At 37.6% G+C, this 18,900-nt stretch overlaps 2 protein-coding genes and 1 long non-coding RNA gene across 4 annotated transcripts in view; 2 read left to right on the top strand and 1 right to left on the bottom strand.

Moving 5' to 3' along the window:
* The window catches only part of LOC139978802 (G-protein coupled receptor 54-like), a 119,399-nt gene that overhangs the window by 35,818 nt on the left and 64,681 nt on the right, over nt 1–18,900 (top strand). The gene's annotated exons all lie outside the window — the stretch shown is intronic.
* Nucleotides 3,097–12,965, bottom strand: LOC139978518 (uncharacterized). 2 transcript variants are annotated; one of them, XM_071988808.1, is made up of 3 exons: nt 11,419–12,353; nt 4,461–4,561; nt 3,097–3,596 (listed from the first exon to the last, which is right to left on the bottom strand). In XM_071988808.1, the coding sequence occupies exons 1-3, from the start codon at nt 11,502–11,504 to the stop codon at nt 3,394–3,396; spliced, it is 390 nt and encodes a 129-aa protein (XP_071844909.1). In that variant the 5' UTR covers nt 11,505–12,353; the 3' UTR covers nt 3,097–3,393. The 2 variants fall into 2 exon arrangements, with proteins under 2 accessions (XP_071844909.1, XP_071844908.1); XM_071988807.1 differs by lacking the exon at nt 11,419–12,353 and adding an exon at nt 12,362–12,965 and having other exon boundaries at nt 3,098–3,596.
* LOC139978519 (uncharacterized) lies at nt 5,652–9,974 on the top strand. The gene is made up of 2 exons (XR_011796970.1): nt 5,652–5,947; nt 7,688–9,974. It is a non-coding gene; the product is annotated as an uncharacterized lncRNA (long non-coding RNA).

The raw sequence follows: 18,900 nt of genomic DNA, 5'->3' as shown, positions 1-18,900 counted from the left end.
AACCAATATTTCTATTAACTTACGTATGCCAAAGTAGAAACGTACAGCTTGGTGTTGTGCAAAGTCATGCTGACGATAGAAAATTCAGGAAAAAAATAGTAAAATCACACACATACAAACAATCCCGCGCAAACAAACAATAAAGTTCAAACAAAAAACGAAACGAGCAAAATCCACAGTTTACAACAGAAACAAAGATCAACCATCGATTCGAAATACAATTAAACAGAAATAGTCGTCTAAACTGTCAGGTTCCCCCACTATCAAAATGTTTTATCGGTGTTCTCCACTAAACGTTGTTTTTGTGCTGCGACTGATAGCTGGACGGCGCTACGGAATTAATTAAGCTCTATAAATCGTACATCTATGAGGTACTTTGTTTACAAGTCTTTGAATCCGTATCAATTAAGTTTACCCCGAGCACTACAGGAAACACACAGATCACTTATCGATCTCATCCCCGTAATTTAAACTGATATAGCAACTAGATACAAAACAAAGGGGGTAACGGTTGAGATATTCATAGCGGTGACTTAAGTAACACTAGATCCGATCTGTTCTCTGTTGTTTAGCTATAAGAGCTTCTTGACGGGAAATACTTTCATCAGTAGATAGGATCCATATGAACGACGATGTCCTCCTCCCTGTAGTTATATTTAGGTTATATGTAGATCATCTGGAGGTTCCATTGATGTCAATCTGTGTTTATTTAGGACAGCTAGTCTCACTTACCCACTCGCTTAAAGGTGGGATCGCTCGTAATTTCCTCGTAAATTCTGTCCTTCACACCACCCGATTCAAAAATAATATCAATACTACCCTCTATCGGATCGTCGCTGTTGTCTCGTAATTTCTCAGCAATCCCGTATTTACGGCTAGTAAGCAATAAACGGGTTCGGTTACTTGAACGGTGGCCTTGGCGAAATTCCTGCATAGTTTCTTGTCTGTGGCAGTACAGGGAGTTGTTATGGAACAACTCCCTGGTCAGTAGTATGCGGTATTACGCCGCGTTTTCGTGTGTGTTGTGTGATACAAAACTCAGTGCTTTGTTTTACGTTCAGAACTTTTCACAACTAATGGGCTGTACAGTATAGGTTACGGTCGAGCTTTGCATCAGGCGTAATAGTTTGACCAGGGAGCTGCTACTCTAGCAGTTCCCTGCTTTACTCTTTTAGGCCTACATGGTGAGCAGTCGAAGTCAAGAAACAGCTCAAGAAACTAATAGTTATGAACTTTATGTCTGATTCACGCTGACTGGTGTCACAAAAAGACAAACGCGAATGAGTGAAAAAATTGACTGAAGTGATTACAAACTATTGGGTATCAAACGTAAAGTCAAGTCCGTCATGTGTGAACAATTGGTATTTCAGCCAATTTAGGTATTAATTATACATAGACTGAGTCACAGCTTACATTGTATTTTATATATAAATTTTAGTTATATATCAGGAGGGAAAGACAAAGCATTTTATGTCATATACCATATACAGATAAATATGTATATTTAATTATTTTTGGACTCCTGGCAACGGGCCCTTTAGGCGATCACAGAGCACTTGCCCTAGCTGCACCCCGTCCTCCTAACCGGTGCACGTAAACCCTGTCCTTGCACCCCTTTGACCCGAATTAAAAAATAACGAAACTTGAACGGAAAAGGGAAGGAAAATACGTTGCCATAAGGGGCGGCTCCACCCTCTTTAGAAAGGATTGGCAAAAAGGGAATAAGTACATGAACAATAAACTAATAGTTATTTCCATTGAAAAGTGTCTCGCTGAGCATCGGCCGTCAAAGCAAAAAACTTTTTTTTCTAAATCACGTCAGTGTATTGCTTTCCAGCGTACTGTACTCCCAGAATTGACTATCCTGTTTCTTGTTCCGAACGGCTCCCAACGAAATGCCAAAAAGTCGGCAACGGGGTTGGGGTGGGTTACCCAGCTCCACCATGGGGCACCTCATCACGACTGACTCGAATTACTCGAAAATTACTCGAAACTTTAACTGAAATTGGATTGAATTTAAAAAAATATATACTAGATGTCTGCATGGATCATACTTATCTATACTATTGTGTGACCATATAGGAGTACGGGCTCTATATAGTCAATCAGGAGAGACTGGGGGGAAGCTTTTTTTCTTGCCACACAAAATTAAACATTGCCCGGAAGTTCCTAGCACGATTAATTTCATTTCAAACTTCGACGGCAATGAAGGACAAAGAGAACCATATAGGCCTATGCCTGACTATAAGATCATTGAACTATCACGAACAACTCCGAATAATCTTCCATTTGCCGATTCATATATTACACTGGGAATAAGGGGTGGGGTGGGGCTTTCCATTTGATCCGCAAGTATATTGAACGGTCACCACAACAAGGGTGTATAGCTTGGGACTAGCACGGGGAGACTTGTCAACCTTGTGAACTTTTTTGGGGGTGAGATGCGGGGGGGGGGGGGGGGAATCGGCAAACTAAAACATACAGGGTAAACAGAGGGGAGGAAAGAGGTCAAGAAAGAAAGCGTGAAAGACAGATGAAGGGATGGAGGAAGAAAGTAAAGAAAATGTGGAGATGGAGGCTAGGGGTAGAGATAGATATGATATGAGAGTACAGAGAGAAAAAAACCAAGAGCAGAAAAATGGAGATCACTGGGATACTGTCAAATACACAAGAAGAATATACAATCTAAATACTGGAATTAAATAATGCACAACATAAATACAGCTTTATGACATCAACAAATCAAAGGGGAAGGATATAAGGTTTCAAGGATGCTGGAAAATAAGACACAACAGAAGATGATTATGGTTTCTGATCTATTAGGCTTCTTCTCTCTACTGCTACCAGGATGTAAGAGACCACAGGGACTTGCACAACTCTTTAAGTTGTGATGACCTCTGACCCTTACTATGCCTAACTGTTATCTTGCCAGGAAATAAATACACCAGTGCATGAGAGGAGTTGAGAGACAGGACTGATTGATCGTGTCGATAGGGGTACATGTGATTCAAGAAGATAGATGTAAAGATTAGCATCGTTTGGACACTTCAAATGGGACCCCCTCCCCACCCCCCCACACCCTCCCCCCACGTTCAAATCATATCCCCTCCTGGAAACGGAAATGAACACTAGTATAAATAAACCGATACAGATATTTATACACGCTGTGCGTGTAGGCCTATATACAATAATATAAAGCTGGCCATTCTCTGATTGTTACTCCTTGATTGAATTTCCCCAACCTTGCCCACCTTGACTTAGAGGGTGGCCAAGCTCCTGATTCACAGTCATAGCTACTATCGAACAAAATGGACGAAAGCAATTTATCTCAATCTGGTGATGCAGATGTATCATTAGCTGCTAATCCAACGTTTGTGAATGTCGCACAACCTGTCAACAAAAGTCTGGGAAAAGTGCTTGCCCCTGCCATATGTATGATCGCTTTTGTTCAGGATCATGTAAATGTGGCAATGTGTATTCGTATAGTTTGAGGTTTTTCTCCCATGCTGCTCCATATCTAATCCTACTGGTGACATTGGACAGAACATTGGCAGATGGCTTCTTGAGAGGTGTTGAAGTAACTGGATCAGGAGTATCTGTAGAGATTACATAAAACAAGAGTTACTAGATTGCAAGTATCCTGCTATAGCTTCTATGGCTGTGACTAAAAATATACCTTTTGTTTAGAACTTATCACACTTATGCAGCACTGGAAACTGATATTTCAATTTAAATGGTGTCATTGAGTTTAGAGGACATTGAAGTTACAAGTATGTTGGTGAAACCAAGACCACCCTCAAGAAGCAGTTCTAGTCACAAGTCAATACCATGAAAATGGAGACTCCAGTAGGGGAACACTTTCAGCTGCCCAATCATACCATTAAAGACATGTCCCAACAGGTAACTGAATTCGTAGACTAACCATCTCAGACATAGTACACCACAGCAGAGATAGAGAGAGCGGACGGAATGCCCTAGCACCATTCAACTGAATGGGCTCAATATACAGGAAGGACATGACTAACTTTATCCTGCTCCATCTCTGTATTCTGCTATAGTTTATTCGCCCTCTCTCCTTACTTAATCCTCGCTTTGTACTCCACAGTTTATCTAAATACCTCTGCTTTCACTGACTCCTTTTGTTCAATACACCATTAACTTCTTTCTTTGTGTTCACCATGTCCTCTCTGTTCCAGGCTCTATTGTGTCTCTTGAATTTACTGTTACTAGTCAGTTTGCCTCTAAAGAAGATCCTGATAATATCAGGCCCACTTACTTTTATAAATTTTCATACACATGTATGCTTTTTAGTGGATGAGCAATATGCTACCATTTTTTTCTTTTCTTTTGGAATTTAATGAGAATGAAATTGTATTATTTTTCTGATCACATCAGATCAGATAAGATTAGCACTGCTCTTCCAGTCTGTAATTCATGCAAGGATAAACATATAAATTTACCTTCTCCTTTCTGAGTGTCAACTGATCTTTCTGTGGTGACAGCTGCTGAGAATGCCTCTGTTTGACTTTCAGCATCTTTCCGGAAAAGATGCATTTGAAACCTATACAATGAAACCAAAAAAATTGTCCGTAAATCATATAACTGAAATAGTAATTTTACTGTACACCCCAAGCTTAATTGTATGCATAATGAATCTGGTAATGACCAAATCATTACAAACATACATGTTTTTATCATACCTACCCAAGAAAAAATATGAAAGAGAAAAGTAACAAACAAACACTTAGGCATATTTCAATAAAAACATATTGTTAACTCACATTGATTTAAACCCAGATAAGGATGAGATATTCTTTCATACTCTTCTTCAACATATCCATAAACTGCGGTACCTTTCAAGAATTGTAAGGATAATTTTGTGTTGCCCAACTGCTTGCCCAACAACTTGAGCTCACATGTCAATGTAAAATTTACTATGTAAACTTCCTGTCTTAGTGAACTGATTGGTTTCATATCGCTAAAAGATGTCCAGTCTTTTGATCAGAGTTTGATGTACACTCATTATTTACCTACTGTGTAAACTTCCTGTTTATGTGAGCAGTTGGTTTCATGAGTGAGATTTGAGATGCTAGCTTACACCATGACATAAGCCTACCATTGTGAAAAATTCCTGTTTACATGAATAGCTTGATTTCAGACTACCATTAATTTAACGCTAGATTACTCTCCACAAGAGATAGTTTCGGCCACCAAATTTAATAGATATTATAATTTTTGAACACTAAACATCAGATCATTCACAAGAAGCTGAACAAGAACAAGCATAGTATATACTGACTATATATAAAAAATATGATAACTTAGCACATCATAAAGTATGTGCATCAGGCCTACACAAAAAAAACTTTCTTACCCCCAGGCATGGCTATATAAAGGTTTATATAGGTATAGCTATATGTACTATGGTCCCTCAATTTGTGAGGCTAATTTACCTAATTTCTTGCATAGCAGTTGGGTTCCTTCAAAAATCCCAAACACAGACATGTACACATGATTGCTGGAATATTGGACAGACAGTCAGTAGATAACAGTATAACACCCTGTTGCCCAAATGAACCATTAAAACTTGATTGCATATATGCTGGCTGAGGCTGACCTTAGAAAAGCCTAAGGTCTAGTTGCATACGCAGTTGGAAGTCTGACCTCAATATATGACCGTTACTAGCAAATTTTCGAGCACAGCTTACTTGACCCGGAAGTAATTGTTTCGCGCAAATCCGGTTCTACGGACTTCGGTTCGCTACTTCCATGTATGGATGTAATCGGTAAAATTCGCAAACATCCCAATGTCATTCGGGTTTACGAGTATCGTAGCTCGATAAAGGATACTTTAGAGACTCAAATACGATCATTTCCGGAAAGAAACGAAGATTTTACCAATAGAACAGTGCATTTTCTTATCGACGACCAACGCAAAAACATAAAGGTAAGTCAAATCGAGTCGACGTCTATCGTTATGTGACTTTCGCGTCTTAGACAACTTTTAACCGTAAAAATATCATTTTTGTAATATATAAGCTTGAATCTTACTCATATTTTTCAGAAAAGTTGTAACTCCCCCGAAAAGTGTGATTTTTTGGTCAACGAAAATGGTGCTCCTATGTGCTTTTGGTTGCCCCTAATACATGTATCCTAACGTACATAATACACATATACACGAAAGCACCGTATCCTATAACGTGCAGCCTAGCGCTATATGTCGACTATGATGTAGCTAGTGCTAGATTTGCAACGTCTCGTATTTTTCGTAATCTTTCTATTCGGCATAGATTCCCTTCATTTTTTTGCGTTAATATGGAAAAATCAGGGAGTTGATAAGTCACGGTACTACTTATGGCTACTAAATAGTTAAAATTTAAAATTTCGAGGGCATAGCGGACAGTAATATTACTGTACTAGGCCCCTAGTACAAGCCTAGGCTAGCCTATAGGCCTAGTACTTTTGTATTTACTAAAGTAATATACTACGACAAGTTTTTACTACAGGTAGGCCCTAGCCTAGTTTTAGTAATACTAGAATACCTGCATAGTTTAGTCCAATTTTAATAATGGACTAAGGCCTATAACCTTTAGTTCTTAGCCTACGCCTTCTCGTCCTTGTGTAATAATTCTAAGGGGCCTGTTCTTGAAAAGATTTGGACTGCATAAGATACAATTTAGTATTATTATTATTTTACAAAAATTATTAGTAGTACAAGTAGACTGCCCTGTACTATGTATAAGTTAAAATCATGGCTTATGATGAGTTTTATTAAAGCTGGACTGGGTGAAAATTTCCGCCATCCTGGGATCGGGATCCATTTCAATGTCACTTTGTTACAAGTGTTCAAGACCGGTATTAGATCCATGACTTAAGTCTAGGCCCAATTCCCTATGCTTAATATGTAGAGCAAGATACGTAACACAGAAATAAAACTAGCTTGCTTTATACTGCTTACACTTTATACTTATTGCTATTACAGTTAGACCTACTGCTGGTACTTGAGAACAATTGCACCTCATAGAGCCATGTAGTTGTACATAGCTACTTACAATTCCAGGTGACTTAAAACAATATGAGGGATCATTTTGTGACAACATGTTTTGCTGTTAACGAGAGTTTACGATCTTTTTATTGTTATGTTGTTTTCTATGATAGGTACAGTAGTAGAAGTACTTAGTTAGTCATTCACGTACAGTCTTCCCTATGTGTGTGTGTGTCACACACAGATTTCTCTAAGGTGCTTTCCCATGTATATATGACCAAAAAAAAGTTATTCCCAAAAAGAAGAAAAGTTTCATTCACTATTAGATTTGTTTTGTTATGTATAATGACTAACATTGCAAAATGCAGTTCCACTGGTATTAAGTATTAGCCCAGAGAGCTTCCAGAGTTTATTACATCCTCATGTTTATTATCCTCATATCTGAAGTTTCATATAAGAGTTTATTTATAGAAATCTGTTAATAAATGTAGTCTCACATTCTATTTAATACTATATATCTTTAAGTTCCTAGCTCTCTTATATGTACCCGTAGTAAGAAGGAATGCAGCCTGTGGATCAGTTAAGTGCCTGTTGTTACAACTCTGCTCCAAACTATTGTTTGTTTAATCAGGTTGTATTATTAGTGTGCTACCTTTAAGCAATTTTGTTTTCTATATATGTGTAATTTACATTTTTCCTCAGTTTCTGTTATACTCTTATAGAAAGAACAAGTTGTGTGCAGCAACAGGCTGTAATATACTCAGCAGTCTCATGCCTATTCTCTAGCTAACTCGAACAGGTTATTGGCCCAGACACATACACTGGAAGTTAACTGTGTAGAATAGATTGTTGTTTGGAATTTATGTGCTGATTTTAGAACCATTTCTTGGGAATTGTCGGTACTTAAATTGGTTAATTTAGTCGTGACAACTGACCAATATGGCTGGAACAACAGAAAATATGACGTGGAAAATTAACAAAATGGATGGCTCGAACTGGCTGACATGGAATTTCCAGATGAGACATTTGTTTCTTGCAAAAGGCCTGTGGGCTATGAGGATGGCTCAGGAAAGTTGGGGGTTACTGTATGTGAGAAGTAGAAGAGTGCAAACTTGAAAAAGACACAACTGGCATTTTTCACCATTGTGCTTGCAATAGCATCTAGTCAGCTGGAATTAATTACAACAAGTGAGAAACCTAGTGATGCTTAGGATGCCTTGCGTACTCTGTTCGAAAAGGATTCTCTAACCAACAAAATTCAGCTCAAGAAAAAGTACCTCAGAACTGAAATGGCAGAGGGCAAGTCAGTTGGAAATAATTTGAATTATATGAAAGGAAGTATGGATCGTTGGGCTGCTATTGGTGCTCCTATTTCTGAAGAAGATCAGGTTGTTAAAGTTATATGTCAAGTTTGGACTTATTTATTTACTTTCTACTCTTACCTTTTACTTTTATATATTTGTCTTTTAATTTTAATCTTATGCCATATGTCACAGGCATATCTCACCATTTCAAAGTTACAAAACTATCCATCCTGCCACCTGAACTGTTTTTGCTATGTCATGCCTTCACTATGCCACCTTGAAATACCCCTTCCAGTCATAATGCACTTGACATTGTGTGTGATTTTTTTTCAGACAACATTATTGTATGAAGTCTTCACAGTATGAAGTGTGTTTCATTTCAAGAAGTATTCAAATTTTGTTAAGCTATTCCTTCCATTTGAACAAAGTATTTCACTTTGCAGTGATCGAAGTAATTTATATTTCATGCCCATATTTTCACAGGACATTAAAACATGTTCTTTCATGGAGAGTGTCACACAAATGTTTTTTGTTTTCTTTTTTCTTTTGCTTAAAGTGCCTTATTGTTACAGTTATAAAATCAATAAAAGACCAGGCAACTCTATTTCCACTGTTGACTTATGTTCTACTATGCATGTGCAAAAGAAAAAGAAAACAGCCCTACTCAAAATATTTGGTCAGAGTATCCATAGAACGTAATGTATCCAAACACGTCCTGTGTACTGAAAGTCAGCTTTTAATTAAAGTCCCCATATGTGGCAAAACCACCTCATCCCTCCAAAATACCCTAACTCTTCCCAAAGCTGGTGAACACCACACCCATCCCAAAGCTGGGAAACTCCAAACCCTTCCCCAAATCCGCTAAGCACCACATTCCCTCCCCAAAACCCCTAAAAACACCACACCCCTCCCCTAAACAACACACCCCTACCGGCCTACCCAAGCCACAGTACTTAACTTCAATATTGGCAAGCAGTTATGTAGTGTGATACATGAACCAAACAAGGATTGGTATTGACTGGAAAACTGTTAACTGATATTTATTGATGAATATAAGCAACAGATGAGTACCCAGCTTTGCAGAATCTCACTGAGTAAGGGCTACTGTGGAATTATGGTAAGTGGGTAAGTATAAATCATTTGGTATTGTAGGTATAAATCATTCGGAATTGTTGGAAGTTCCTTAGAAAGCAACTAGAAATAAGGTTTGGCCTAGGCCATGTTACCTTTGTATATTCAATGTGGTATGACCCCTTCAGTTTTGACAACAGACTCAGGAAAATTTGTGTTACCTTAATAGTTACCACCATTAATTTAGCTAGAAAGGAAACACCATCTCCCTTGCCCCCTCCCCCATTTTGTCTCACTTACCCCTCCCATACGCAGCTCTCAGTAATTTCACATTTTACCTAATCATATATTAGAATTTGGGACAAAATTTCTTCCAAACCTTAGCACAACTTAAATTACTTAATTTCACGCCACAAAACCTAACATTCCTAATAGACCGTACACTAAAGGAATGGGTTCCACTACATTGAAAACGATTTGAATGAAGTCTTGTCGGTAGTAGCCCATAGCATGAAAACGGCTTGGCGAAAGTCTACCTAATTTCAAAATGGCGGCGACAGCAACAAAATCGCCGAGTCGAGGTAATCGTTTTGTGACTGGCCGTCTTAGACAACCATTTCACCGAAACTTTACAGCATCATGTAGGAGAGTACAAGATCCACAAATGGGAGAACTTTTTTGCTGTAACTCTCTTTCGTTGGTTCGTTTTGGCCTATTTTGTGTCAGTTAGGAATACATGTGTGAGGACGAAGTTGGATTGCAATCGTTGTTTCATAGGTTTTCGTTGATTTTTTCTCGGGTATCTTTGCCCTACCATACATTGGAATTACTTTTAATCCATTCTGTGAGGTTCCGGTAAGTTGTAAACTATCAATGTCTGTAAATTCTGTGAGTGAAACGTAGGACCGACTTTACGTTAAATGCGGGCAAATTCAAATTTAATGATATGCGTGATCGTTGATCATTCTTCGAGGTCACGGGGTCAGACTTCCAACTGTACGCAGCGGTGTGAAAACATGTGAATCAGTTAGGAGTGATTCTAAATTATTTATGTAGATGCATTATTTTTATAGGAAAAATTGCAGGTCCATGTGGTTGTACTTGTACAGCACAGTAGGCCTTCCTCACTGGTGTATATTACAAAATTAGGGAATACAGTTACTATGAACACTAAATTCAGATACTTATTACTAATACTATAGGCCTTAGTCCTATGTTATATGCCCAGTTAATTATGACTGGGCATAGGTGAGGCATTTCTTTCAAATGCTCATTCACAAGAATTATTCTTCAAACAAGGACAGCTGATAACAATTTAGAACCTGAAGGGGTGGGGATGAACAGATCACCAGCTAGGCCTAGTGGTTAGAAAATATATTTCCATCAATTTGTTGAGGCAAAAACAGTTTACTTTTTGGTGATGAGAAGGCCCAGCTTTCCATGGCATAAATATGAGGAGTGAAACTAAAGACCCCCAGTCCCTGTCAGTCTTCTTTAGGAAGGATATTTTAATTTTTAACTGTATACAGTACAAAGTGGCTATTCTTACAACTAGTCGTAAGAATAATTTCCGACTACGCATGGGCAGTTGCTATTTTTGTGATTAGGAGTACTAATTTTACGACGATGAGTAACAATAACTTCCGGTTAGGGTTAGGATTGAGGTTTAGGGTTATGTTTAGGGTTACCTCTACTACATGCGCAGTTGCTTTATTTACTGCACTTGAATTTGCCTTTGTCGTAAGAATAGTTTATAATTGTTACGACTAGTCGTAAGAAACGGCCTATACAGTATCCTCATGACAAGCATTCACAAACAGTGATGATGATGACTCAGTAATACAACTTACTGCTATTTTGTGCTAGGATAAGTATGATAAGGTTAGCATACGCTAGGTCCATTGGAAAAATAATGAATGATAGGCCTAGTTACAAAGCCTAGGCTCATCAAATCATGTATGTTACAAATACAATAGCATAGACACTGCGAAGTTTGAACACCTAAGCCTTAAAATACCCCAAAAACTATCTTCATTTTATTGACAGATATGTACGTACATACTTGCGCACGGGTCATTTTGGAGAGGAAATAACTGTAGCTTCCTGGTTTTTAGTGATATTGGCTTTCGCTTGTAGGTTATCATGGTGAAATCGTGTATTTCTTAGGGGTGTCCGAACTTTGCAGTTTTCTGTACTTCGCAATACTGACAGTTACCTAGGACAATACCCTGTAGTACTACTATGTACTAGTATTACCCTATACGGGTACCGTTGTTTTCCGCACACGTTACTTTCCGCTGAAACAAAACGGTGTTTTCCGCAAACAAATTTGTCAGCGGAAAACAACGTTTTTTTCAACGGAAAGTACCGTTTCTTTTTGGGAGGAACAGAATGACTTACTGAAATTATTAGGCACATGGAAGGATTTAGGAAGATGGATAAGATAGGATTTGACTGTAACAGGATAAAATGTAGCTTCGAGACTAGATTTAGGATACAGTAGCTAAGGTTGTACTTGTAGCTTAGGCTGTAAGGCTTACTTATACAGCCATTTTATTTCCAGCGAAAATCAAAGATACCGCCTTTTACACCTTTTTTTTTAAACCATCATTACGCGGGCCGAATATTTAATACTTAATTAGATACTCAATCCTTCATAACGCGGGCGTCCCTTTGCCCAGTATTATATGCTTCTTTAATAATTCGTAATTACGAACACCCCAAGCCTCCTCTAAATTATAAGCAGCTTAACTTTTCTGACATGAACTCAGTCTAACCATCCTTGATCAACGTTCTTTGATACTTTCTCATGTTATTTTAATCATCCTGCCTGAATTTGGTATCTCAAAATTGCGGAAAAATATAGTGTACAGGCAAGTGAAAAATCGGTGTTTTCCGCAGAAGAATTTTTTCAGCGGAAAGTAATCAGCGGAAAGTAACGTATGCGGAAAACAACTGAAACCACCCTATACAGTTTTAGCCTAGCTTAGCAAATCATTACCTTTTTGTGTGATCCTGAAGCAAATGTTCTGCGAAATCTGCGTTGCTAACAGAAGTCAAATCGTGGACATGTTTGTAGAGTTCTTTCTCCATTTGCCAGTTTACGTAGGAACGTAGAAGATAGATCTTCGTGGCATCTCTTCGTCGCTGTTGTTCCTTTGCACTGCTGTTTTTGTCAGGTCCATGCAACAATGGCTTTCCTCCACTTGAACCTATACGCTCGTTCCAGGATAAGGTCGTTTTCTTTCGCCCGATTCTCCTTGCCCTGATCCCTTTTCCATGATTGTCACTATACTCTAGTATAATCGAATGTATTTGTACGAAAATCGTACAGTATTCTTTACTCAAAAGGCACACAAACAACAAACTATCGCGTACGAAAATCCTTTGCGGTAAACAGTACAATAATCTGAAATGCTGTGCTATAACATTATGTGTGCATGGGTACTGGCTTATTACGCATACGCTTGCCTGTGCTATTCACTGATCTAAATTTGCCACCGAGGTCACGTGAGTTTTAGGGGTCCCATTAAACCTCGCTGAAACCTCGATAATGCCAGCGCCCTCAAAAAAAAAGTCTACGAGCGATATCGCCTTTAACCCACAGGCCTATACTCCAACCTAACTGCGCCCCTGAGCCAGAGTCTCCGAAAGCAGTAGCCAGTAAGAGGTGCCGAAGGAACCAAATACATGTCGCTTAGTGTTTCAATATCCCAGCGCCTATATGGCAAGCCGTTTTAACAGTTACCTCCTTATTCTACTTAAGTAGAATTAATTGCACTTAAGCAGAATACAATTACGCTTAAGTGATAGTAATTGCACCCAAGTAGAGTTGTATTTTACTTATGCTAATTAATTGTAATCCACTAAGGTAAAATTCAATTTAGCTTAAGTTCAAATGGTATTAGTCTATATCTTATTTTACTTAAGTAAAATCAATTTAGCTTAAGTTTAATTGAATTAAGCTTAAGTAAAATACAATTCTACTTAAGTACAATGCTATTCTACTTAAGTAAAATGGTATTCTACTTAAGCAAAATGGCTTCTCAATTTTACTTAAGCTAAATTGCATTTTAAATAGAATTTACCTTAAGTGAAATGTGATTGGTCAATCAGTTTGCTACTCATTGCGTCACTTGCCGCGAAGTCCGACTTTGTATAGTATTATAGAGTCACGTTCAAGACGTACTATTTACGTAACTATGTGCGACCATTCCCCTATACTTATCCAACTTTCGTTGTGTATGTATAAGAACATAACACCATACTTGCCTCTAGCAAAAGAAACAAAACTACGTTTACACTGAACGTTTGAATTCGGAAAATGCAGCCAACCAATCAATCGTTGTAAACTGTTGCTGTTGTAGTTGGAAGGGCACTTTCGAGGGCGAGGGGACGACTACAACACGACTTACCATCAAACAGTGGTTTAGTAGTAGAAGTACCACACTTAATGGCACCCATGTAAACATTGCCCCCAGACCACCCACTTCTCTTCACAACGATGACGTTGGTGTTGTCGAAACAACAGATTGCACAAGTTAGTATGTCTATTTAATACTTCCAAGTTGTTGAGAATTTGAGCCCGACATTTCAATCGAGGCTGCAAGTTTCAACTACAATAAGGTTGATAAAATGAATGAATGATAACAAAAGTATACATCGCAGAGGATGACAAAGGAATCAAAATATGATGTTAAGAGGCTAATAAATTTAATAACATCTAATGAGGCTGTTATAACTTAGAAACTTGTGTTCATGGGCCAACAATGAAATATATAGAAAGGCTGATAACTAATGAATTTCTAATACGGTACTATAACTAAGTAGTCAAGCATACTGACTGGTGTAGCTTGGATTTCTAACTTTTACTCGAATTGTACCATTTTACGGTCGAATGCGAGCAGCTTCGTAGTTGCCAATAGCTCCTTTCTGCTGAATTTCCAGCTGTGATACTCCATGGTTGCTGCGATGTTCTGTAACATGCAATTGAATCTGTTTAATATAATTTACTAGACTAGGGCTTCTAATGGACTCATTCACCTCTTGTGTACTTGTTTGCATGCAACATATCGCTGATGCTGACGAAGTTTTCTTGACATGACCGAAGTCTACTTTTTAGGTCCTGGAAGCGATTGTTCCCTTGCATTAACTGCAAGACCATATTTTGCACTGTGCTTGTGATACTTGAGGGGAATCGGTCACACTGTTAACGAAAAAGACCATTAGAACTAGAAGCGACAGCCATGTTGTAGTACTGCAGCATGCCAAGCATTGACGACCAATCCTTCAATTTCACTTCAGCTATATTGTATTTTACTTAAGTAGAATTTAAGTTTACTTAAGTAAAATGAAATTATAGTTAGCTTAAATGCAGTTTTATTCTACTTAAGTAGAATTCAATTTAGCTTATTAAGTTAAATTCAATTTCACTTAAGCTAAATTGTATTCTACTTAAGTCAAATTGTATATTATTAAGTATAAGAGGATCACACTTTTTACTTAAGCTAAATTAAACTGACTTAGAGGATTTTTTTTATTTAAGTAGAAAACATGTTAGCTTAAGTGAAATTGAATTCAACTTAAGCTTTAAAAGATTTTTTTGATTTTACTGAAGTGGAATAAGTAAATACAATTCTACTTAAGTGCAATTAATTAATTGTACTCTGCTTAAGTGTAATTAGTTCTACTTAAAGTAGAAAACATGTTATAACGGCTTCCCATAAGCGAAACTGGTCGCATAACTGAATCCAGTGGCGGAGCTAGGGGCATTGGTCATGAGGGGCGAGAATGGTCTGTAGGGGCGCTTTCGACACTATCTAAGCGGAGCGCCACCACTGGTTGGCGCGTAGCGTACAGAAATTATTTGAGTAAAGATACTCCCTAGATCGCCAGAAATGACCCTTTCCGGGCCTGGCTAATTTGCAGATAAACGAAGAATAAATAGGTGTCATCGCTGAATTACACCAACAAAATGTGACAAATGTCAATAGGTAGATGAGAGCGCAATAAAAAAGTCAATAATCGCGAATAAGTAAAAAGTGGTAAAGAGCTGTAAAGGACGCCAGCAGTACATTTGAGTCCGTCATGGGGGGGGGGGGCATCCGCCCCTGACTGTATGGACGCTCCGCCACTGACTGAATCGTTAGTTTATGTCCCACTTCCGGGCAAAATTGATAGACTGCAATACAGAGGTGTATAGATATATATGCAGGGTTATGTGTAACTAGAACTGATTCGTGACCATCTTAATTATAATAAATATAAACTATTCGCTAAAGCATACTTTCTTAGCAAAATGAACGCTTGTCTCATTTCAATGTATTTTCATCTTTCGTAAACTGTAAGTTACCATTTTCGAGGGTTCGAGTGCTCAAAGGCGATGGAAAATAGATAATAACATGCATTTTATATATGGTATTTCCCTATTATTGTAGACAACTCTTAATCCCATTAATAATAAAGCCTATACTCAAATGAGCTTTTATGAAGTTGTCCAGCAAAACATCAGCTACGACACATCAAAGCAAAGAAATATAGGAATGAGAAATAAATAATAAGAAATAAATAAACTTGAAGATTTTAACTTTTACTTTAATCAAATGCAAAGTTCTCGTTAATCTAATCAAGGTTAAAGGCTCAAAGACTTGTTTTTTTTTTTAAATTAATTAATTATGCACTAATGTATAACGAAAACTATATTCCATCTTAAAGATATTTTATTTAAATGTTAGAATCTTCAGATCCACCTAAATAACATAAATGTCTATTTGGGAAATTCAATCGAAATATGCCTGCCAGCCTCCTTATTTTCAACTATAAATGAAGTTTGAAATAAGACAGTCGACCTGAATGAGTTGAATAATGCTGGACGTTCGCTCAAATTCTGGATAGAAAAGGAAAACGTCTAAACTGTGCGAGAATGCGTGTTGATATGATTATTTCTGCAGTATAATAAAGCCCCTTATTAAGTTTCTTATGGTTTTTAAGTGAAAAAACAAAACAGAAACATTTCGGTCTTACACACACACACTATTTAAAGTAAGTTCTAACAAACGTTAAAGTTTAGGCAAAACTCTCATTATCTGCAAACGTGTCAAATGAGCAGATGCTACAGTTTAATTCCAACCTTTTTTTATATACTCAGTTTAATCGAAAAGATTAAGTTCCACTTGATTGTAAAACAGAGGAAACCATTAAAACTAAAGACTAAATAAAGTCGAAACAAACCGGTTAAAATTGTCATCTAAGCGAGACAGTGTCCCACACGTTTTCGGTCTTGATGATCTAAGTTTGTCAATATATTTTCAAGTATAATGTTCGACTTGTCTGAAGTAGTATTAATGTGTTTCCTTGTCTTTATAAGACCTTCCATGCCGCCCGACAGTTTACATAAGCCTGCCGTCTTCTTTCAGCTTGGCTACTGTTTGTTGTCAAAGATTTGGTGCGTTTATAACTTCTTTTTTTAAGTGCTAACACGAGTGAATAAACCATGACGAATTGCGTCAATGCTTGAACACATCGGATATTATTAGAGAAGCCGAAAACAACTGGTACGTTGATATATTAGGTTCAAAGACAAGGGAAAAGAATAAACTCAGGTAATGGATGCAGTATCCTTCAACCTGATTAAGAGATTAAGTATCCGTGATTAGATTAATGTGACCGGCATGTAAAATAAACAAGAAAACAAGAGAGAGAAGCAGAATAAATCAGCGAACATTTGCTTTTTCTCGTTTACCAGAGAACTCTATTTCAATTATCAGCCATAATCATTTCATAAATAAACATTCAGGATATAAAACTATTTAGCTTGCTGGAGATGATAATATACAATGTGGCATTATTCATAACTGTCGTATCTGGCCGTTGCTTATGAAGAGAGAGAGAGAGGGGAGGGGGGGGGGAGGGGGTGGAGGTAGAGGGAGAGAGAGAGAAGGAGGTGCATAACAAAGACAAAGGGAAGGTGTAACGTTCAAATATTGCTATCACATCCGGTCCATTGTTCATTCCTCTTTTAAAGCAAACAATACATACCATATAAGGAGCGCACCAATTGGAGAAGGGGAGGGGGTGGGGGGGGGGCTGGTTGAGGGATGGGTGACGTGAGGTTTGTTTATCTTCCTCCCCAAATCTAATTTATACTAAAATCAATATCGACAGTATAATCCTTTAAGTTGTTAAACGAACTGATTTAACTTTAATAAAATCAAAATCACATGTTCCAATGAAAGCCAATCCTCTGCATGTAAGGACAACGGTACTGACGTTTTCTTTTTACGTCGATATTTGTATTGATGCATATTAAATACTAAAAATAAAAAATATTAAATACTGACCTAGCTAGCTTCGTGGACCCAACACACTATAAAGTTTACATTTCGTGCGGGCTTAAGATAACTTACTCTATATAAATTGTCCCATTGACTTACACAGTAAATCATCAAGGTAAAGTGGCCTCGAAGTCCTTGTAGACGTTTGCAGTAGCTAAACCTTACCACTAACTAGATAGCTGACAAGTTGGCCATTCTTGGTGCTATCAATTTTCCGTATCATGACCATGAAGCTTTTTTTCACTGTGAGAGCCTGTAGTTTTTGTCACTCGTAAACAAACCTCTTCACTTAGTAGTAACAATTTTTCGTACTCTGCTCCTGGGAGGCCTTAAGGAGTCTTGCCTGAATTGACCCAATTTTGTGCACTACATGTACTTTCCAATCATGTTCTTCAAGATCCAAGCCACACAGATATATGAAAAAAACAAAAACATATTTATTTGGATAACATATAAATATGTTCTACTCATTATTTTCGGAACACTCGGACGGATTGATATAGACTCTATATAGAGTATGCCACCTTAAACTAAATTCCAAATCTAATTCTATAGGATCAGAGTCTTACATCTATAGCCTACTATACACCGGAGTGTTATTCGATGCTCGTTGTGTTCAGTGTGATTGTCATTGGTTAGGCTAAAAATAATATTGTAAACGAGCCTAACACTTGATCTTTCGTATACGCAATCATTTCCTTTCCTACGGAAAAAATAGAAAGAGGATAGAAATGAAACAGAACACATTCTTTCTGAACTGAACAACTCATAAACACATAAATATGCATTTATTATGCATTAAATTCGCGTTATATTGCAGTTTGATTAAAGTGCAGCTTTTGTTTCAGAGGCTAGGTTAATTAATTTGCCACTTCAATTCCTCCCACGCCCGGAAAAGTGAGTGGTATAAATTTGAAGTGTTTTACATTAAACCGTTTTAGATAATTAAAGTCACCATTTTGGAGACCCCTATTCAGAAGTTATGTCAAATCCGGCAATTTTTCTTTCATAACTTAGAAATTAGTTACAAGAGCTAGAAAAGGCCTCTCGATTCGCCTCTCTGCTTAAACTGTGCAACATTTCATACACAGTCACTTATACTTAGAAGGATCAGTGTTCACTTGGACATTGAAATCCGAGTGAAATACATCCATTGTCCGAATTCATAGATAACAAAAATAAAATGCATTGCAAATTTGAACCTGTT

This window comes from Apostichopus japonicus, chromosome 13, assembly GCF_037975245.1.
Source record: "Apostichopus japonicus isolate 1M-3 chromosome 13, ASM3797524v1, whole genome shotgun sequence".
In the NCBI taxonomy this organism is placed as follows: domain Eukaryota; kingdom Metazoa; phylum Echinodermata; class Holothuroidea; order Aspidochirotida; family Stichopodidae; genus Apostichopus; species Apostichopus japonicus.
This window is presented reverse-complemented; position numbering and strand designations above follow the sequence as displayed.

Coding starts and splice junctions, on each gene's coding strand:
- LOC139978518 (XM_071988807.1), bottom strand. CDS start 12,453: ATGGAGAAAGAACTCTACAAACATGTCCACGATTTGACTTCTGTTAGC. Junction 4,562..12,361: donor CTTCAGGATCACACAAAAAG/GTAATGATTTGC, acceptor TTCATTGTATAG/GTTTCAAATGCATCTTTTCC. Junction 3,597..4,460: donor TGACACTCAGAAAGGAGAAG/GTAAATTTATAT, acceptor TAATCTCTACAG/ATACTCCTGATCCAGTTACT.